The sequence below is a fragment of the Pollachius pollachius genome (assembly GCF_949987615.1).
Source record: "Pollachius pollachius genome assembly, chromosome: 5".
Classification (NCBI taxonomy): Eukaryota; Metazoa; Chordata; class Actinopteri; order Gadiformes; family Gadidae; genus Pollachius; species Pollachius pollachius.
This window is the reverse complement of record NC_136938.1, coordinates 10,863,858-10,885,278: the sequence shown is the minus strand read 5'-3', so window position 1 is coordinate 10,885,278 and position 21,421 is coordinate 10,863,858. Positions and strand designations below refer to the sequence as shown.

The 21,421-nt window shown below is 42.3% G+C and overlaps 2 protein-coding genes across 2 annotated transcripts in view; one reads left to right on the top strand and one right to left on the bottom strand.

Moving 5' to 3' along the window:
• LOC307075627 (FERM domain-containing protein 5-like) overlaps positions 1 to 12,192 on the bottom strand; it is a gene marked incomplete at both ends in the record, with an annotated part of 63,019 nt that extends 50,827 nt beyond the window's left edge. Inside the window, one exon of the mRNA XM_079736280.1 lies at positions 12,091 to 12,192. Coding sequence (XP_079592406.1) covers positions 12,091 to 12,192 — 102 coding nt within the window. The remainder of the gene's footprint in view (positions 1 to 12,090) is intronic.
• A 2,115-nt stretch (positions 12,193 to 14,307) lies between these two features.
• On the top strand, positions 14,308 to 21,150 carry cry5 (cryptochrome circadian regulator 5; the record flags this gene model as incomplete). The annotated part of the gene is made up of 10 exons (XM_079736405.1): positions 14,308 to 14,522; positions 14,984 to 15,178; positions 15,581 to 15,699; positions 15,969 to 16,126; positions 18,655 to 18,795; positions 19,187 to 19,354; positions 19,784 to 19,924; positions 20,492 to 20,643; positions 20,727 to 20,947; positions 21,037 to 21,150. The coding sequence occupies 10 exons, from the start codon at positions 14,308 to 14,310 to the stop codon at positions 21,093 to 21,095; spliced, it is 1,569 nt and encodes a 522-aa protein (XP_079592531.1). The 3' UTR covers positions 21,096 to 21,150.
• Positions 21,151 to 21,421: the final 271 nt, after the last annotated feature.

Here is a 21,421-nt window from a genome sequence, read left to right as displayed (position 1 = left end):
GAGAAGTGAGAGAAGGAGGGGCTGAGATGGAGAAAGAGAAAAAAGCTCTCTGAGAGAGAGAAAAGCATACTGCATTACATATTTCATTGGAGAGTAGGGGGATACAAATATAGAGAGAGAGATAGAGGGAGTAAAAGGGTGCAAAAGAGAGAGAGATTGAGAAAGAGGGAGTGAAAGACAGAAACAGAGACAGAAAGGAGGAAAGAGACTGCGTTAGAACATTCAACTCTAAGATAAAAGTGTTGGAAGCAGCTTGTTTTTTCAACATGCAGTGCCCTTGTCTGGCCACTGAATGCCCAGAAGGAAACCTGAAAGGCGTAATTAGATATTGGTGTATACTCAACGTAAACGGTGGCGAGACATAACGAAACTGAATCTTTTCATTTCCCAGCCAATATCTTCCAAACAAACCTCTGAAATGAATGACCTAAAGTCTTTAAAAGTTTTTTCCTAAAACCTTCTTTCATACATATTGCATTAATGGTAATTTAATTTTCTTAATATTATATTACACACGCAGACATTGTCTGGTCTGTGATTTGGCTGTTGATTACACTATTCTACAGCGCTTTCTGAAAGCAAAGCCAAAATGCTGGAAAAATAAATGAAGATGAAAAGTACAGCACATATTGTTCAGTACACATCCTCCACAATTCACCCAGTAGATTCCTGCTGGCTAATGGTAATACAATAAAGGTTATGGTAACACAATATAGGTTATTGTCATACAATATAGCTTTGGTAATACAATAAAGGTTACTGTAATACTATGACCTATTGGAACTTCATTTTCGATGTTACTGTGACATGACATTTCATCGAGAATTGCCTTTTAGGGCAGGGAAAACTGTGAAAGCTTATTCTATAATACAAATGATATAATACCAATATAATATTGAAGTACACTGTGTGCTTTTGGTGGTGGCTTTTAGGTGTCAGTCTTCATGGTTTGAATACTACATGCATATTAAGTCAGTGCATAGAGGAGGGGATTTCAGAGCTAATGTTTTGAACATCACCTAGCAACCGTCTTGGAGGTGAACCCACACTGGGGACATGAGACACTGGAGAAAACATGCAAATTATCATTGAGTTAGATGGGTGTCATACAGTCCCAAATATGTGTTGGGTCATATTGAAACCTGTCTAAAGGCCTGAATAGACAACTAACTTCCAGGCTCCTTTATTATAAAGTGACATGAAGGATACTATTCTTCATGGAAGATTGTATTAAATTCTAAGGACCTGGACTGGACAGCAGTGTCCTTGAAACTTGAAACACATAAGTTTCAAACTGAAACTTGTATGCTTAAACCGATGCTTCCTGTGTCCTTGTGTGTGAGTTCCTATGGCCCGTTTATGTTGTCCCACTGTAACCCTGATGTTAGGTTTTATGCTGCTTTCTTCAAAAATAGATTTCAATCTATAATCATCATTAGATTAAATAAATCAATAAAAGATTAAATTAACGTGTGTAGGTTTGCAGGCTTTCCAATTCTATAGTTTGATGAACAATGCAGAACTTGAAGCCAAGACCTTCTGTAGAAAGTAAAGAGATCCAATGCAGTCCATAATGCACTCACTCTGGGGCATTATGGCCAGACTCCAGCCGGACCAATTAGATTCCCTGCAGACAGTTTCTGTATTATGAAATTATTATTTTATACTGCGACCACTGGAGCAGCCGTGACTGATAGCAAACGTGTCTAGAATAGATTAATGGGTTGAAGTGGTAATAACGATAGAACTGTGTGTGTGTGTGTGTGTGTGTGTGTGTGTGTGTGTGTGTGTGTGTGTGTGTGTGTGTGTGTTTGTGTGGGTGTGCATGGGTGCATCCGTGCGTGCCTTTGTTCATGCTGGCTTTGTGTTGTGTGTCTGTGTGTGTGTGTACTCTGCCAGTCTCATTAAATTAATATTTGCATGAATGCTTGTGAAAATAGAAAGTAAGATGAAGGAGCAGAAGATGTGAGCCAGAGGGAGGTGTAATAAGTTAGGACCAGGATCGGGCTGGGAGTGGAGAGAGTTGCCCCAAAGAGATGCCTTGTGGTGTGAACACAATATAAACTACACCGTTACTGGTGTAGCCACTAGGAATGTCATCCTTTGGGGCAATAGCGCCAGTCAATGTATCAATCTAAAAGTGTATCCGAGAATGCATTTGTCTGTCTGTCGCAACCACCAGCGGCACTGCATCCTTTGTCCTCTGGAGTTTGTACTCACGAGTGTAGCTTGCCACGCATGTCCGACTTTGGTGTACTTGGTATTGAGAGAAGCCCAAGAAATATATAAATATGGAGATTTTGGATAAAGAATGTGACAAAGAAATATTCAAAACATATAACAGAGACAGAAATCCATCTGTCTTGCCACTAAACCGATAAAACTGAAACAGATCTCCGCCACCTCTCTCTCGCAACCAACGTAGATTTGGAGCATCCCCTTCCAGGCTTTCTGTCATGAGATTAGAGAAACTGATATGGGGTTAAGAATAACCAAGCAAGCAGTTGTAAATATTGTTATGATGGCGACAAAGCAACAAGATGGCGGCTTGGTATGTGAGAAACAAAGGGTATGTGTTTAATCGTGTGAGACCCTCCTATAGCAGACGATAGCCGTCTCTGGAGGCGGAAACACTGTGATGTTTCACTGAGATATAACAGGCCTGGACAGAGCCTCTTCTGACGGTGAGTCATTCTCACGCCATTCTGCCTCCTAGGGAGGATGGCAGAGACAGAGTAGATGAGGGGAGAGAGACATCAGGAGAGAGGGAGCTAGATAAGGAGAGAGAGAGAGAGAGAGAGAGAGAGAGAGAGAGATAGCGCGAGAGAGGGAGAGAGAAGCAGTGGATAAGTCCTGCTGATTTGTCTGACCACCTCTTGTGCTAGTCTTTAAAAATACTCACACACACACTCTGCCCCGCGACGACCAGAGATTACAAAGCAGCTCTGCTTACTCATAGCTGTGAGAAAGACATGCTCTACACAACTAGAGAGAGAGAGTGAGAGAGAGTCCTGCACTATACAATCAGAGATTACAAAGCAGCTCTGCTTACTCATAGCTGGGAGAAACAACTAGAGAGAGAGAAGGAGAGAAAGACCTGCACTACACAACTAGATATATAGAGAGGGAGGGAGAGAGACCAGCAATACACAAACCAGGTAGAGATAGAGAGGGAGGAAGGGAGAGACATGCTCTACACAACTAGAGAGAGAGGGAGATAGACTTGCAATACACAGATAGAGAGAGAGAGAGGGAGGCAGAGAGACCTGCACTACACAACTTGGGTAAGAGAGAGAGGGAGGGGGAGAGACCTGCACACTACGCAAAGAGAAAGAGAGAGAGGGGGGAAAGAGAGACTGAATCTCTCTCTGTCTCTCTCGGCAATCTCTGATAGGAGAAAGAGCTCAGAAAGACCCGCACTACACAACTCAGCTAGAGCGAGAGTGAGAGAGCACTAGGGTAGAGAGACAGAGGGGACGACCTGCACCTCACAACAAGAGAGAGATCATTACCGAATTTGAGAGGGAGAGAGAGAGACAGAAAGGAAGACAAAGTAAGCATTACATAGTAACTAAGTACATTCAGAGAGAGAGGGAAATTAATAGAGAGAACAGGGAGGAGAAACATGCCAAATGGAGGGAACAGACAGACAGACAGACAGACAGACAGAGAGAGAGAGAGAGGGAGAGAGAGAGAGAGAGAGAGAGAGACAAAGAGAGAGAGCAAGGAGCTTGCAGTGTGGCTGCCACTAGGCTGGAGTGTGTCTCTGTTGTGTTTGATGACGGCCAGACAGAGGACTCTGCAACACGATTACTTAATATTCAACACACATGGTCTGGCTTTAGCTGTAGCCGGGCAGGATAAAAATAGACCCTGGCTACGAGACTGATGGATGGAGCGGATGAGGCGCCACACAGAGCCGGTCAAACGCCCCGCTGGACGTCCAGATACAAGATGAGGGGGTGAGGAGGCTGGCCACACCCAGCCGCAAGGTGCTGATTTCAATGGCTGTTCGCTTCGTAATCTTTCTTCCACCTCCTTAAGGGCACATAAACTGGACAATCAAAGTAACTGCTAAATTAATAATTATTCAGGATTGACCATGAACATTTTGTTCACAAATCTTATAAACGTCTGACATTAAGTCTGATGCGTCCGAGGAAGGTCAATGACAGTTTGGTAAGGAAGGGTTTACTCACCTTCAATCCATCCACCCGTGCTGTCTGACTATCACATGCGCACACAACAAACACACACACACACTGCAGCAAAAACAGATCTGAAGACAGAGAGTGTGAGAGTGCATTGTGTTCAACCTAACGCCCGACATTTGTGTAGACCTAATCTATCGTATGAATCAATATGAATCCTTTAGCCCAAGCTAGAATGAGAAATGCATCTAAAAATGTATTCAAATTGATTAGAGAAATAACAATATAAAATAAAAATTTAACAACAGAACCTCCTTGCCTCTTAGTTAAATATTGATAACAAACCAAGTTTGCAGTATGTTCCATTTCAACTCCCAAAACAGAAGTCGAATCAACCAAGCGAATACCTGAAGGAATTTATAAAAACTTAGTTTTTCCAATTTTTCTTAGTAGAATATCCTATCAAAGGGATGTTCACAGTCCACACAAAGTTGTATCAGATAGTCAGCACCATGGACAGCAGAACAGATTGCATGCAATGTAAGCCCCGCAATGTAAGCCCCACAATGTAACACACAGCAATCCCTTGTGGATGATTGAGTAAACATTACCTTTATGGGAAGGTATCAGTTTATAATTCACAACAACACACAGAAAATCCCCAAAACTGAAGTGTGACTCCATGGAAATGAATACAAATTGTCCTACTAAAACAAATGTATACAGTCTACACATCATACACGTCTCCAGAACTACTTTGCCTAAAGCGCACCCCATCATTAGCGCATTTGCATGCTGTTGCAATGCTGCAACATAATTAACAGAGACGGTGTTACACTTGTGCGATCATTGGAGTGCCACTTTTTACAACACATTGAGACACAAACTTCCTTTCTAATGCACCAATAAATCCACAACCCCAAGCTTGGAAGAACATGGCAGGAACATCTACACTAAACCCTCCACTCCCCTTTGAGTTATCTGGCCGACTTATTAAGTGTCTGCAATTGTCCAATTAGGTCGGCCTCCACTCCTTCAAGATCACCATTAAAGATATAGAGGGAGCAGGGAGCCAGCGAACCGACGCCTCTGTTTCTCCAACAAGACCAAACTTTTGTTTCGTTGAGCGTGCTCTTTGTTTCTCTCTCTCTCTCTCTCTCTCTCTCTCTCTCTCTCTCTCTCTCTCTCTCTCTCTCTCTCTCTCTCTCTCTCTCGCTCTCTCTCTGTGAACTAAACGTCTGCGGAGAAGAAGCCAACACAGGTGTCTGGCCCAGGTCGTATACTTTAAAGCTGTTTCTCTAGTATTGTAACAGTACTATTTGGAATGCGTGGGCTAGAGCTGCCTGTGCACACTGCAGTGATGAGTAGAGATTAGAGAAGGTTTCATGAATGATGATGAATTAGCAGATGGTAGGGTCAATACAACCATTGAGCCACGACCCAGTGCAGCAACTGAGTCTAGTCACATTTGTTATGTAAAAAAAGAGGGAACTGGTGGGGAAAGAGAGGGAAGAAGAGGGGAGAAGATAAACTCCAGAGACACTGCTTTATGTAATCACAGCACTTTCTTAGGTGCTACATTAAGCCCCGATTGGAGAAGAAGAATTGCAGAAGAAACAGATTTAATCATATCTGTGCAATGAAATTATACGAGTCAAAGAGGGAGTTCCAGATGCACACAGGATGGCACATAAAAGCCTGCACAGCTGGATCATAACACGCTCTTATTAAATGGGCAAATCAAACTCGGCGTAGATGTTCATAGCGCTCGCATTGTCAGTTGAATCATCGCCTTCTCCAGAGGTGGTCCAGCATCAGGGACGTCCTGGTGTTCCAGGCGGCTCCTATGATGTGTTTCATCATGGCCCTCGGCATCGAAATAGTCATGTAATCGGAAGAAACTTGAACATTTCCTGTATATTGTGGCCACCTTTGAGTGGGCACAATATACAGGCAATAAAGGCGAAAGCAATTTAGGAAATGAGATTGAAGAAAAGAAAATAAATCGTGAAGGTGTTAATAAATTGTGCTTGTGAATGGCCGGTTGTGTGTAATCACGGCTATGGAAATAGGGTCTATAAGGGGACTCGGGTGGATCGATCGCTGTGTTATAGCATGTAGCATGTCATTGGCGTGTCATCTGGCCAAGGCTCACAACTCGGCCAAGCTGCACTGCTGCTTCAGGGGCAGAGGAGGGGATGGTGGAGAGAGAGAGAGAGAGAGAGAGAGAGAGAGAGAGAGAGAGAGAGAGAGAGAGAGAGAGGGAAACAAAGGGCACGCTCAACGAAACAAAAGTTTGGTCTTGTTGGAGAAACAGAGGCGTCGGTTCGCTGGCTCCCTGCTCCCTCTATATCTTTAATGGTGATCTTGAGAGAGACAGAGAGAGACAGAGAGATAGAAACAGAGACAGAGAGTGCAATAGGTTGAGTAAGAAATGAGAGAAGGGATGATGGATAAAAATGAGCAGTAGGAGGTAGATATAGATAGAGAAAGATTAACAGCGGAGGGATGGAAGAAGAGAGCGAGAGAGAGCCAGGTGCCCAGAGGGAGAAGAATGGAAAGAGAGAAGCAGGAAAGAGCAGAAAGGAAGAAAAAGAGATGATGAAGAAATTGCAATATGGTTGGAAAGAGAGAGAGCAATATTTAAAAGCTTGCTATCAGATCATTTTTTTATAAGACTTTAAAGAAAAACAGTATTTAAGAATTTTATATTCTGTGCCTAACTGACAGAAGCTTAAATATTAAAAATGACATTAACATTAAACAAAAGCATAATTTATATGTGTGGCAGTCAACAATAAATCGTATAGATGTATTGTTGAAGGGTTGAGCGTTCTAGGAAAGCAGGTGGCGTGTTATCCCTATGGTTGCGACCCACGCCAAATTTGTGATACCTTTTTAGTACCATTGTTTTGTATGAGCATTATAAAGAGCGATTTTGTTGATGAAATGCACATTGTAGTTTCATACTATAGATGCCAGAGAAGCTCAACTTTCTCTCAGAAACCGCAGTCAACCGCTGCCACGACAGAGCTGCACACACACACACACTCCTCTGGTGGCCCTTGGTTGTGACGTCGGAGTGCCTCGGAAAAAAGGCAGACATCACGAAAATAACCCACCTGCGTGTGCAGCAGAGTGGAACGTTCACGTAGTCTTTTGGGGAGAACATAGCGGTAAAAACATAGGGTTTTACCGCTTTTCTCTAAATTAGCGACTTATTTCAGTAACAGTGATAAAATGGCATATTATCGTCAACTATGTTGAGATTGTCAACAATCTTGACGATAATAGAAGACAGATTTAAGAGACATATAATATGAGTCTATCTTTTAGACTCAGAGCTAATAATCAATAGTGAATAGAGTTATTTGAGTTCAGGGAACAACATCACTGACACCCCAGTTGATACAGTTTCAGTTCAAGGCCATTTGGACCTCACCTGAGAGCCCACTAAAGCCTTTGAGAGATTACGTTCTTCATGTTGTGGTTCAAATGTTTTATTTTGAGGGCCAAACCAGGAAGTCATGATTCCCTTGCTGAACACACATGGCACCAAAGTGGAGCTGATAAGCAGCAGTCACCCCACTCTCACTCCACACTAAGCTCTAGGGGGCTCGAAATTAATCTCCTTAGGCTACACTACCGTTCCCGTTCTATGCTTTATAATGGAAATATATGTCCTATTTGAGTCCTCCATGCTTCTGAGGCACAATAGGAAGGTTTCAGCGGGAGACCATGGAGATGCTTGAAACTGTAATAATTTATTAAATATACAACCTTGCAGTTCATATTTGAATATTTTCTAATCAGGAAGCTCAAAAATCAAATAGTTAAAATACATTTGTCTGATGTTATCTCTACATATTTATTTTTGTTTTTAACTTGGCTTAACCTATCATATTTTTTATTTTGAAACAGCTTTAACATTTTCAATAAAATAAACCATCACTATAGTACAGATAAACACATGTGTTGGCATCTGTAAACGCTAGCGTACAAATGCTCTAGCTATGTCAAACTGTACTTGGTACAGTTGTATTACGTTACAACATGAATTGATGCATATGTGAGGTTTTCAAAGCCCATGCTTGAGGGAAAAGACAATAGGACACGAAATGAATCATAGACCTCAAAACCAAATATCTTACAAGCTTGACTCCAGATATAGCAGCGAGAGCCGACTAGCTAACAATGATCTTTAAGACAGACCACTTGGAGGAAAGGAGCTAGCTCATAAGGCATTCACAATGAAAATCACAAATGGCGCCCTCCAGACCAGGCACTAGTTTGAGCCGCAGCCCCCAAACCATTTCATTAGCAGATTGGAAACATATATTAAACACAGCTCTTAGTGAGGGGGAAACGCTAGCTGAATGAATTTAATTAGTTATTTAATTATTGTGGAATTAATTCAACATGGTATATATATATATATATATATATATTATATATACAGTATATACACACAGTATAGATGTAAGGCTACAAATGTATTTGTTTATTATAAGTATAAGTCCATTTAAAGCAAACCTAGCATTGATACGCTCTGTGGAGTAACTGTAGAGTTATATTCACCAACATAGCATTATGTGATACATCAAGTGTTTGAATTGAAGGTCAACACCCAATGTTGTCCTTTTCTGGTCTACTCAGGGTGTGTGAGGAAAGATACAGGGTTGCATGGTTACACAACTCTTATACAACTATCAGATGAAACACAAGCCCCCTGCTGTGTCCCTTTGAACTGAGTGAACTGAGGAAGACTATGTGGTTGACTGTTATAGGAACCGATATATGAACTGTGTACGTGTGTGTCAGACCAAAGAAGCCAGTTTAAGCAAATATGATTGTTTCACTAAGTTCACTCTCACATTCTGCTAGATGCCATCATTGCACATTTCATTTCCACTGAAGAGACCCACTGCAGCTACAAATTCCAAGCAGTTAACACTTGGATCTGGCCATGCGAGACCAAGAATAGGTTGTGTGTATGTTTGTGCGTGTGTGTGTGTGTGTGTGTGTGTGTGTATGTGTGTGTGTGTGTGTTTGTATGTGTGAGTGCCTGTGCGTTTGTGCGTGTGAGCGCCTGTGCCCGTGCGGGCGTGTGTGTGTGTTTGTGTATGTGTGTGTGTGTGTGTGCACGTGTGTGTGTGCGTGTCTGTGTGCGTGTCTGTGTATGTTTCCCTCTTGCTCAGTAAGTACAATTAAACCCTGGTAACGACCACCGTGTAACCATCCCATCCTGGTAATGACTACAATTCATCCCCATTAACAACCACCATGTAAGCATTCAACACTGCTCACAACCAACAAGTTACCATTCAACACTGTTAAAAACCAACATGTCACCATTCCATCCTGGTTATGACCACCATGTAACCCTGGTAACGGCCGATGGGTTAAAACCGGGGAACAACCATCATGCAGCCAACACAATGTAACCCTGGTAACAACCACTATGTTGGACCCTGGAAACGCCCACCATGGAACAATTCCACCCTAGTAACGCCCACCATGGAACCATTCATCCTGGTAACGAGCAGTATGGAGCCATTCCACCACGGTAACACCCACCACGGAACCATTCCACCATGGAACCATTACACCAAGGAACCATTACACCCTGGTAGCGACCAGCAAAGAACCATTCCACCCTGGTATCGACCAGCAAGGAACCATTCCACCATAGAACCATTCCACCCTGGTAACGACCAGCAACGAACCATTCCACCGTGCTAATGACCAACAAGGAACCATTACACCATGGAACCATTCCAGCCTGTTTACGACCACCATTCTACCCTGGGGACATTTAATGAGCAGCGGGAATAAGCTAAATCAATAATCTTGATTTTCTTTTACCCATAAGTTTACCCATAAGAAGTGTGGACATTTCTCTACGGTGAGAATATAAGGAAAACATGGGGAATAGAAAACCAACCTTCCCTCAGAAAAAAACGTTGGCTGGTGTTCAGGATGGGAAAGAGAGATCCGAGGCTGGTCTGACAAGCGGCAGCGGCTCCAGGTGTAAACTAATGGCGCTTAATGGGAAGAGTGACCCGTGTCATGGCCCACAGGTCCTCTATTCTGGGCCAAACCTCTGAGGCGCGCCAGGAACTAGAGCACTCCTTCCTTTAGCGCTGTCAGGAAGGCCCTCCTCCTTTTCATAGCAGAGTGAGGGAAGTCTATGATAAAGCTATGTTTTTTATGTTCAAATCCTGTGTTGTCTTTAATCTTTACCGCGTACACCGAATATACCTCTGGGGATGTGAGTATCCTGTGCCACAGAACTTGGCTTCCTGTTCCGCCATTGACATCCACATCAAATCATAAAACCGTTGGTTTGACAGTCATGAGAGAAAGGAAGACAAGAATACCTTAACCTTTGTTGCACAACATTAAAAATCCAGGTTTTTCTGTGACTCTTTTTGTCCAGTAATTAGTTCAGTTTGTCCCTTCAGGCTGAATGGAGAAATTATGATGATATATTTATACAGAGAGAGGTTTACAATAGCCTGGGTCATTTTGTGAGCTATTTTTCCGCAGCACCATCACCCTCCAAGACAACAAATCATTAACAACAGCGGGACATTGGTGGAAATGGCTGAGATAGTATGGCGAACACTTGTTGGGATAGGGATTGTTTGGTCTCTGATGAGATGCAGAGAGACAGGGAGAGGCCTGAGAAGAAAGTCAACTTTTATTTAATCTGTCATCAGGGCTCTGTTTCCACTTGCTTTCAAGATTTTGAAAGGCTTCCGTTGCCTTTGGTGTCAAGTTTCATGAGATGCAAAGTCAGAGATTGTCTTTGTAGGTACCATTCTTAATATCCCATTGTTAAACCCCTTGTGACAATGTGAGGCTCCGACCTCAGAAGCATTTAAACACACGTGGACATCCATGTGTTAGCCTGGGATCACATGTGTCTCTTCTCACACAAATCAGTGGGATTATAGTGTGTTGGTGGGGGACATGTAGTAGTTGTGTTATTGTTGCAGGTTAAGCGAATATTTGGTGGCCTCCCAATCCAGCACTGCACAAATAGACGCATGCATGCACGCACGCACACAGGCACACACACACACACACACACGCACACACGCACACACGCACACACACACACACACACACACACACACACACACACACACACACACACACACACACACACACACACACACACACACACACACACCAGACACCAGACAGACATTCAATTCTAGTTCGAATGAACAGCCATTGCATTGTCTCTCTTGATTATGTAAATACCATTGAAGCACTGTTTAAATACATATTTTTTTAAGGAACGAAAGAAAGATGAAAAGAAGAGAGCAGGACAGAAGAAGAATGAAAAGGGCTGTGGACCTATGGCAACATTCCGTTACACCAGTAAAACAAGAAACAGACCCTCCCGAATTCAAATTCATGACAGGACCGACATGGGATGAAATGACTTCTTCAACATCTTCAACATTTCATTTACAAAAGCATAGTCTACACAGAAGCAAAACATAACGCATTCGTATGGAGACAGGTTACGCAGACTGGTCACCTACGCGGAATACAAAGCATGATCGCCCATCAACCTCCTGACGTTCGCTACGCAATGCAGGTGGCGGGAGCGGGAGAGACCGCGACATGCGACCACGTGATCTCCACACAGGTAATGTGTGACGACAGCAAGCTCCGGTCTAGTTGGTCCAAAATGACGGAGGCTGAATCACAAACAACAGCCCCAGAAGCATCACACGCAGTGAGCAGCTTAGTTGACTCTAAAAGCTCCCATCTTCATTCATGAAGTCGAAGTCCACCCCATAGATCAATTAAAACCCACGTACACATGGTATTCAAAAGAGAAGTCGTGCATGAATGCCGTTTCCCTTCACATCGACGCACCTGTCTGCTTCCCCTAGTTGAAGACATGTCTGGAACTGACCTGTATGGTGCAGGTGTACTCCGAGTCGTCCAGCAGTCTCACCGTGCAGTCATATTCCCTGTCTAGACTCCGGATGCTGCCACTCATTAGACGGCTCAGCATCTCCTCGGTTCTGGTCGTGCACGGAGCCAAGCAGACAGAAGGGCACACACCATCAATAAGTTGTGCTCGTTCACGTTAGCAGCGCCCTTGTTTTTTTTTTATCCAACACATGCCGAGAAATGACAGACGTGCGCGACGGTGCTGGCTGTGCATCGTTCCATACAAGTGCGGGGCTCTCTCTCACACACAGACACACACGCTCGCACACGCACTTACACACACACACACACACACACACACACACACACACACACACACACACACACACACACACACACACACACACACACACACACACACACACACACACACACACACACGCACACACACAGTCAAGGGCTCTCTCACAGACAGTACGTTTCCCTACTCCATGAGAATGAATACACACTGTTGCCTGGTCGGTCCAAACTGTTGGTTTCGTCAGACATTTATTGCAGCCTTCTCACCGAGAGCCACTCGCGGCAGCAGGACCGTCTGGGCGGAGCGCACCGTGAGTGGCGTGCGCGTCGTCCAACGGCGTGCGAAACGCAGAGAGAATCTCTCACGCCATCATTCAGTCCGTCGCCCACATGTTGGAAATCCCTTGGATCGTCGTCACCTGGTGGCGGTTTGTGATGTAATGTCCGTCATGCTATGAAGCTGTTGTTCATTAATTTAAGTGCTGCTTATTTGGAAATTCTGCTAATTATGCCTACGTTTGGGAGATGGAGTCGTTTGCTGGATCCTAAAAAACAGCTATTTTACTGATTTCCATCAAATATATTAATCGGATCTAGGACTCTCCCTGTGGAAGCTGGCTGAAGATTAACAGTTTGTTCAACGTTGTTGGACCACCAAACAGAACATTTTTGCCTGAAACAAGTAAAGCAGAGGAAAACCCAACCACGCGTTTGGTGAAAAGTACCCAACTTCGTGGGAGGCTATCAACGACTCATTTTGTTGTGGAATAGCTCTATCTGGTGGCGTCCAATTGTATTGTATTTGCTGGCGGTCCCACTTTACTTATTTTTTGGGCCTTGTATTATCAAAATGCTTATAATAACACATATCGTTTCGCAACAAGATACGCGCTTTATTCGGACATATAGGAATACCCCGTAAACCAGATATACTTCTTCGAAAAATAACGTCCCGTTTAAATCGACAAATGCCATAGCCCTACTTCCCATTGACATAGTAGATTCGACAATCAGCGAAGAATGTAAAGGTTTCGTATATATTTCCACCAAATGATAACCAAGAATTTAACTGGCAAAAATGAGCCATCTGCCGTGACATTGTGAATCAATGCCGTGACCCGGATTCGAACCGGGGTTGCTGCGGCCACAACGCAGAGTACTAACCACTATACGATCACGGCGAGCTACGATGGACCCTGGTTACACGTCCGCTCTATAGTAATTAATAAACTATAGAATTGTTCGGGTCGGTCCCTGTTGGTGTTTTTTTTGATTGCATATCGACTGTTTCCTGCGGCTTGTTTCGAATGGGTACAAATATTCTTGCTATTGTTTTATTTAAAATATTTTTTTGCGTCATATTATTAACACTTTTCAACCATCTCGAACAGTGTCGACATCTGGTGGTGGAGAGCTAAAACATCCATAAGTGGGCGTGGAATTTGTGATTCCAGCCAATCGATAGGCTAGGTTTGGTCTGTTTTTCTCTCTTATTGGCTGAAGCGATTTCACGTTTACGTGGTGTCGTTTTGTAACTTGGAGGTAGCGGGTTATAAAACAGTGTTTATACAACTCACTGAAACGTGTTGTCGTAGCGCACCTTTGATATTTTTTGCAAGCTTTTCGGGTAAGTTATTGTTAAAAGTCATGCAAATATCGTCAGAATATGTCTATGCGCTTCTTATTAAGTCATTGCATCGTGAATGGGCATGTGCTGTGCCCTTTGTGTTTAACTAATATTTCTAACCGAGATGGTTTAAACCAGTGCCACACTGGTTGGTTGATATAACAATACAGTACATTGTAAGATACATCTTTGAAGATAATTAAATGTGTTTTTTATACCACCCACAGGTTGCTCTAACATTACATTGAAGTATAAACTTTGTGAATTTGCTTTACTTATATTTTAATTAATATTTAAATTGAAGTTGGGATGGCGCATGTATGCATCCACTGGTTCCGAAAGGGACTCCGTCTGCACGACAATCCCGCCCTGATGTCGGCTCTGAGCGGATGTAAGGAGATCTATCCTCTGTTCATCCTGGACCCCTGCATCCACAACAAAGAGAGCTTGGGGGTCAACCCCTGGAGGTTCCTCATGGGATCACTCCAGGACCTCGACCGCAGTCTGAGGAAACTCAACTTAAGGTTGGGTGCAGGAGTAATCATACTTTATATTTTATGACGGGTACAAGACACAGAAATGGTATGCGTACAGTCAACCTTATAATAACTTCATAATTTACACATCTACATTATATACACACTACATAATATGTTCTTGTGTAGCTCTGACAAGGTACTAAGGGAAAATATTGTGTCTGGAGAATTTACAATCATTGACACAGCATACATAAAGACTTTTAAATAAAAATCAAATGCTTTGAGATCTTGCCACCAAAGAACCCTCCTTTTCCTGTAAAGTGTTTGCCTCGCATAACCATGTAATTACACTTATTAGTGACAACCGTATGCGATTTTTATCACAGCTTTTATTAACCTTTTTTTTTTAATAAGCTTTTTGGTAGGCATTGTCCACCTCCGGGCACAGTCCCGCTCAACTGTCAGTCGATCCCAGTCGTAATATGAACGTTATGTTTCCCTTCCAGGCTGTTTGTGGTGAGGGGCAAGCCGCAGGACGTCCTGCCCCAGCTCTTCCAGAAGTGGGGCGTTTCACGGATGACCTATGAGTACGACACAGAGCCGTACAGCCGCAGCAGGGACCTGAAGGTGTCCGTGCTGGCCAAGGAGCACGGTGTGGAGGTCGTCTACAAGATCTCCCACACGCTGTATGACGTCGACCGGTCAGTCACCCACTGGACCTCTTCCCAGTATATAGTCCGGAAAGCAGTGTCTCTCTGGAATAGTAGGACCGAGGGACTGGCAATATGTTTGAACTAAAAGTCTGCAAACAAAGCTTTTTGACTTAATTTGTAGTTTCTTCTAAGAAATTGTGTGTCTTTGTGATTCAGATGTTTTTCACCTGTAGTTGAAAACTTGTGTTGTTTGTTGTTCTTCATGTGTTCCATCATTCCCTTTCTAAGAGCCCAATATGTTCCATTTGATTTGGTGTAGTTAACAGAAAACTGTATACATCAGATATTTCTGGTGTCCAGTTGTGTTTTCAGGAAGGTTAAATGTGTGTGTGTGTGTGTGTGTGTGTGTGTGTGTGTGTGTGTGTGTGTGTGTGTGTGTGTGTGTGTTAGGATCATCGAGGAGAACAATGGGAAGGCCCCCCTGACCTACGGGCGTTTCCAGACTGTTCTGAAGCCCCTGGGAGCCCCCAAGAGGCCAATACCTGCTCCGACAGTTGAAGACATAAAGGGTAACAAATCAGGAAACGATTATATATATATACTGGGAGTCGAGTTCGATGGACTCACAACATGAATATACAGAAATAATTCATATTATGTAAGACGACTATACGTTATGGGTATGGTACATGGCAAGTCTTTCAAATTACATTATACATATTTTCAATTGAAATGACAGTGAAGAAAGCTTAATACCATGGGCAAGGGTATATTTTCCACGCTACATATTGGAAAAATGAACAGTTGGCCCAACGTATAGAATGCTTGTCTACCTCAGACGTGAAAACACTGTGTCTGGAGAGTCCTGAGGAGCAGAAGTATGGGCTGCCCTCCCTGGAGGAGCTGGGACATGACCTGTCCTGCCTGCAGGAAGCACAGTTTCCTGGGGGAGAGGAGGAGGCTCTGAGGAGGCTGGAGGAAAGCATGGAGAGAACGGTAAGATGGGGAACCAATGGTGGTCTCTCTAACCATGGGGGTTTAATTGAGCTATTCCAATTTATTTCAAACGTTTTTTTTATTAGTTCTTGGAACAGGGTAGCAGAGTGGCTATGGGGTTCCCAGCTGAGAGGTAGTGGGTCCAATCCCCCAATGTCTGATTGTCTGAACCCCTATTTGCCAATTTATTGCAGAGCATCTGTATTTTACTTTGAGTCCCTTTTTGATAAAATGTGTTTTTAAAATAACGAAATGGTCAAATCTGTTAAATACAATGGCGACCCCTACTGGTGAAAGTGCCACAGTCGTTATGGAAGTGCAGTTGTAAATTAGATAAATAGTAGGTTAAGATTGATAACAGAATAAATCACAACTATTGGACAAGAAAAAGTATAAAAAATATTCACAGAATGAGTTCTAAAGATTCCTGTCATTGGAGAGTCGGTTTTACATCAACATTGTAAATACAATGAAGAAGAACAAATGATATCCACAAAAGTAGTAATTTCCCATGACAAAATTTATGAAAGGCAGATATTCTCCCTGTTGCCCAATGTGGTTTTACGTCATAATACCATGATGTTGTCCAATGTGGATTAACGTTATAATAATATGATGTAGACCGATGTGGATTAACGTCATAATAACATGATTTTGTCCAATGTGGATTAAAGTCATAATAACATGATGTAGACCGATGTGGATTAACGTCATAATAACATGATGTAGACCGATGTGGATCAAGGTCATAATAACATGATCTAGACCGATGTGGATCAACGTCAAAATAACATGATGTAGACCGATGTGGATAAACGTCATAATAACATGATGTAGACCGATGTGGATCAACGTCATAATAACATGATGTAGACCGATGTGGATCAACGTCATAATAACATGATGTTGTCCGATGTGGATCAACGTCGTAATAACATGATGTAGACCGATGTGGATCAACGTCATAATAACATGATGTAGACCGATGTGGATCAACGTCATAATAACATGATGTAGACCGATGTGGATCAACGTCGTAATAACATGATGTAGACCGATGTGGATCAACGTCGTAATAACATGATGTAGACCGATGTGGATCAACGTCTTAATAACATGATGTTGTCCGATGTGGATTAACGTCATAATAACATGATGTTGTCCGATGTGGATTAACGTCATAATAACATGATGTAGACCGATGTGGATCAACGTCATAATAACATGATGTTGGCCAATGTGGATCAACGTCATAATAACATGATGTGGATTAACGTCATAATAACATGATGTAGACCGATGTGGATCAACGTCATAATAACATGATGTAGACCGATGTGGATCAACGTCATAATAACATGATGTAGACCGATGTGGATCAACGTCATAATAACATGATGTAGACCGATGTGGATCAACGTCATAATAACATGATGTAGACCGATGTGGATCAACGTCATAATAACATGATGTAGAACGATGTTGATCAATGTCATAATAACATGATGTAGACCGATGTGAATTAACGTCATAATAACATGATGTAGTCCGATGTGGATCAACGTCATAATAACATGATGTAGACCGATGTGGATCAACGTCATAATAACATGATGTAGACCGATGTGGATCAACGTCATAATAACATGATGTAGACCGATGTGGATCAACGTCATAATAACATGATGTAGACCGATGTGGATCAACTTCATAATAACATGATGTAGACCGATGTGGATCAACGTCATAATAACATGATGTTGGCCGATGTGGATCAACGTCATAATAACATGATGTAGACCGATGTGGATCAACGTCATAATAACATGATGTAGACCGATGTGGATCAACGACATAATAACACGATGTAGACCGATGTGGATTAACGTCATAATAACATGATGTAGACCGATGTGGATCAACGTCATAATAACATGATGTAGACCGATGTGGATTAACGTCATAATAACATGATGTAGACCGATGTGGATTAACGTCATAATAACATGATGTAGACCGATGTGGATTAACGTCATAATAGCATGATGTTGTCTAATGTGGATCAACGTCATAATAACATGTTGTCCAATGTGGATCAACGTCATAATAACATGATGTTGTCCAATGTGGATCAACGTCATAATAACATGATGTTGTCCAATGTGGATCAACCTCATAATAACAGAATGTAGACCGTTGTGGATTAACGTCATAATAACATGATGTGGATTAACGTCATAATAACATGATGTTGTCCAATGTGGATCAACGTCATAATAACATGATGTGGATTAACGTCATAATAACCTGATGTAGACCGATGTGGATCAACGTCATAATAACATGATGTAGACCGATGTGGATCAACGTCATAATAACATGATGTAGACCGATGTGGATCAGCGTCATAATAACATGATGTTGTCCGATGTGGATCAACGTCATAATAACATGATGTGGATTAACGTCATAATAACGTGATGTAGACCGATGTGGATCAACGTCCTAATGTCTTGTTGTTATTCCAGGGGTGGGTGTGCAGCTTTGAGAAGCCTCAGACCGCACCCAACTCACTAAGCCCCAGCACCACGGTCCTCAGCCCCTATCTCACCCTCGGATGCCTGTCTGCACGCACCTTCTGGTGGAGACTGTCTGACGTCTACGAGGGGGTGAGTGGTTCAGTTGCTTTATGTTTACATGAATTCAATATTGAAGCAAAAACAGATTTTAGTGCTACAATGGTAAAGTTTCCAAAATCAGATAAAAGTGAAGGATAGCTGTAGAAGTGCAAAGCATGTTTTAGTTGGTTTTTGTTTCTTTCCCAAGAGCAACTTATGAGTCCGAGCACGCCAAAAGCCACAACAATAGTGCTTATAGTACATAATAATATGCTTGTTCTTCATGCATAACTGTAACACTTGAATGCAATATACCATTGAAATGGTGCAAACACCATCAAAATGCAGTCGGAAAACCGTCTATGCTGTGCTCTATTTATATTTCTTATCTTATAGTATCTGAAGACACACTAAAATTTGGACAACTGCTTTTGTCCTGCAGAAGAAGCATTCAGCTCCGCCTGTGTCCCTGCACGGCCAGCTGCTGTGGAGAGAGTTCTTCTACACTGCCAGCGTGGGGGTCCCCAACTTCGACCGCATGCTAGACAACCCAGTGTGCACCCAGATCGACTGGGACACCAACCCAGAGTATCTGACCGCCTGGAAAGAGGTAGGGTCCGGGGGCAATAATGTAGAGGTAGAATGGAAAAATGCACTGAACATTAGAAAAAAAGGAGAAACAAGTAGCTACCTTGGTAACCAACATATGGAGTGCATACTTACTACCATTTTCCTGTCTCAGACTACAGGAAAATGTATATTCACAAGATGATATGTTTATGGTTCAATGTTTTGCAATGTTTTGGCAAAGCATGTGAAGATTCAAATATATCTCTGCATTTGGCTCAAAAATATTGTGTTTTTGGAGTAAAATAAGCTTTCTAATTGAAGCTTAATGATGTCTCAAGAGACAAACGTTAATCCTATACGTAATTAAATTCCAACTTGAATCAAGGAGTAAACATCATGGATCCCTTTAACCACCCATTCTCTGCCTTTTTCCTCTCTTTCTCTGTCTTTGTCTTGTCTCCCTATGAAGGCTCGTACGGGCTTCCCCTTCATCGACGCCATCATGACCCAGCTGCGGCGGGAGGGCTGGATCCACCACCTGGCGCGGCACGCCGTGGCCTGTTTCCTCACCAGGGGAGACCTCTGGATCAGCTGGGAGGAGGGCAAGAAGGTGTGTACGTCCTTATTAAAGGAACCCCTTTTTTGCCTGTGTGTGTGTGTGTATGTGTGTGTGTTTGTGTGTGTGTGTGTCCGTTTGCTTGTATTTCCTTCTTAGAGGGAAGCATATCCCCTTTGCCTTCTTTGTACGTTATCCTGCATGTTATCGTATGCTATTTATTTATGCTATGATGGGTATTTATCCTGGGTTATCTTGGGCATTTATCTTACATTATGCAAAAATTGATGGTATCTTATAGTGGATCATTGTTGTGCGTTATGCTAGATATTTATCGTACGTTCTACTGGATAATTATCGTATGTTATCTGAAATTTACTTTGTGTGTTATCTGTGAATTTTCCTTGTACGTTATCATGATATCAATCTTATGTTATCCTGGACATTTATTGTACATTCTGCTAGGTATTTATCATTCGTTGTGCGAGATAATTATTGAACGTTATAATGGATATTGATCATACATTATCCTGTATATTATATACAGTCATATACATTGTGCTGGGATTGTAAGTATCATGGACATCACAAATTATCCTGAATATTGCTCTTCGTCCCCAGGTGTTTGAGGGGCTACTGTTGGACAGAGATTGGGCTCTGAACGCAGGGAACTGGCTGTGGCTGTCGGCCAGCGCCTTCTTCCACCAGTACTTCAGGGTCTACTCCCCCATCGCTTTTGGAAAGAAGACTGATAAGCACGGAGAATACATCAAGTAAGATCTTAATTAAAGGTAAGATATCGATTTGAAAACCTTTTTTAGAATGTGCTCACCATAAACTCATTACTATTCTTTAGGAAATATCTACCGGTGTTGAAGAAGTTCCCTGTTGAGTACATATACGAACCATGGAAGGCACCCCTTAGTGTTCAGAAGGCGGCGGGGTGCATTGTGGGTAAAGACTACCCCTCTCCAATAGTAGAGCACGAAGTAATTAGCAAACAGAACATCCAGCGCATGAAAACATCGTATGGGAAGAGATCTCAGGGAGTCTCCGAATCGCCACAACCAAAGAAAGGTAAATATAGAGACTGAATCTTGTTATATTAAGTCTACATTGACGTCTATTTGAAATAATTTATACCACTTTGTTTGTTTTTGTTATAGCTGAGAAGCGCAAGGGACCGTCTGTCTTGGACATGCTGAAGAATAAGAAGAAGAAATAATATAACAATCCTGCATCTGTTCTGTTTCAGCATCACTTGCATTATAAAGTCTGGGGCATAGAATTGATTATGCATAGTTGTGTTTATATGAACACATTATTTAAACAATATTTTTTTACATGCCTTCAGCAATCTTTTCATCTGAATGACAAAACATGATTAGTTTCAGGGATAATATGAGTCAACCATCTTATATCTAGCGACAATACTTTTATCGTTTTGAATAATAAAAAATTGTATTGGAAACAAAATGGTGTCGTAAGTGTGAGTACTAATTGTCAGCTTCCAAGGCATAATATTGATTATTCTATATCAGTCCTAAAGTT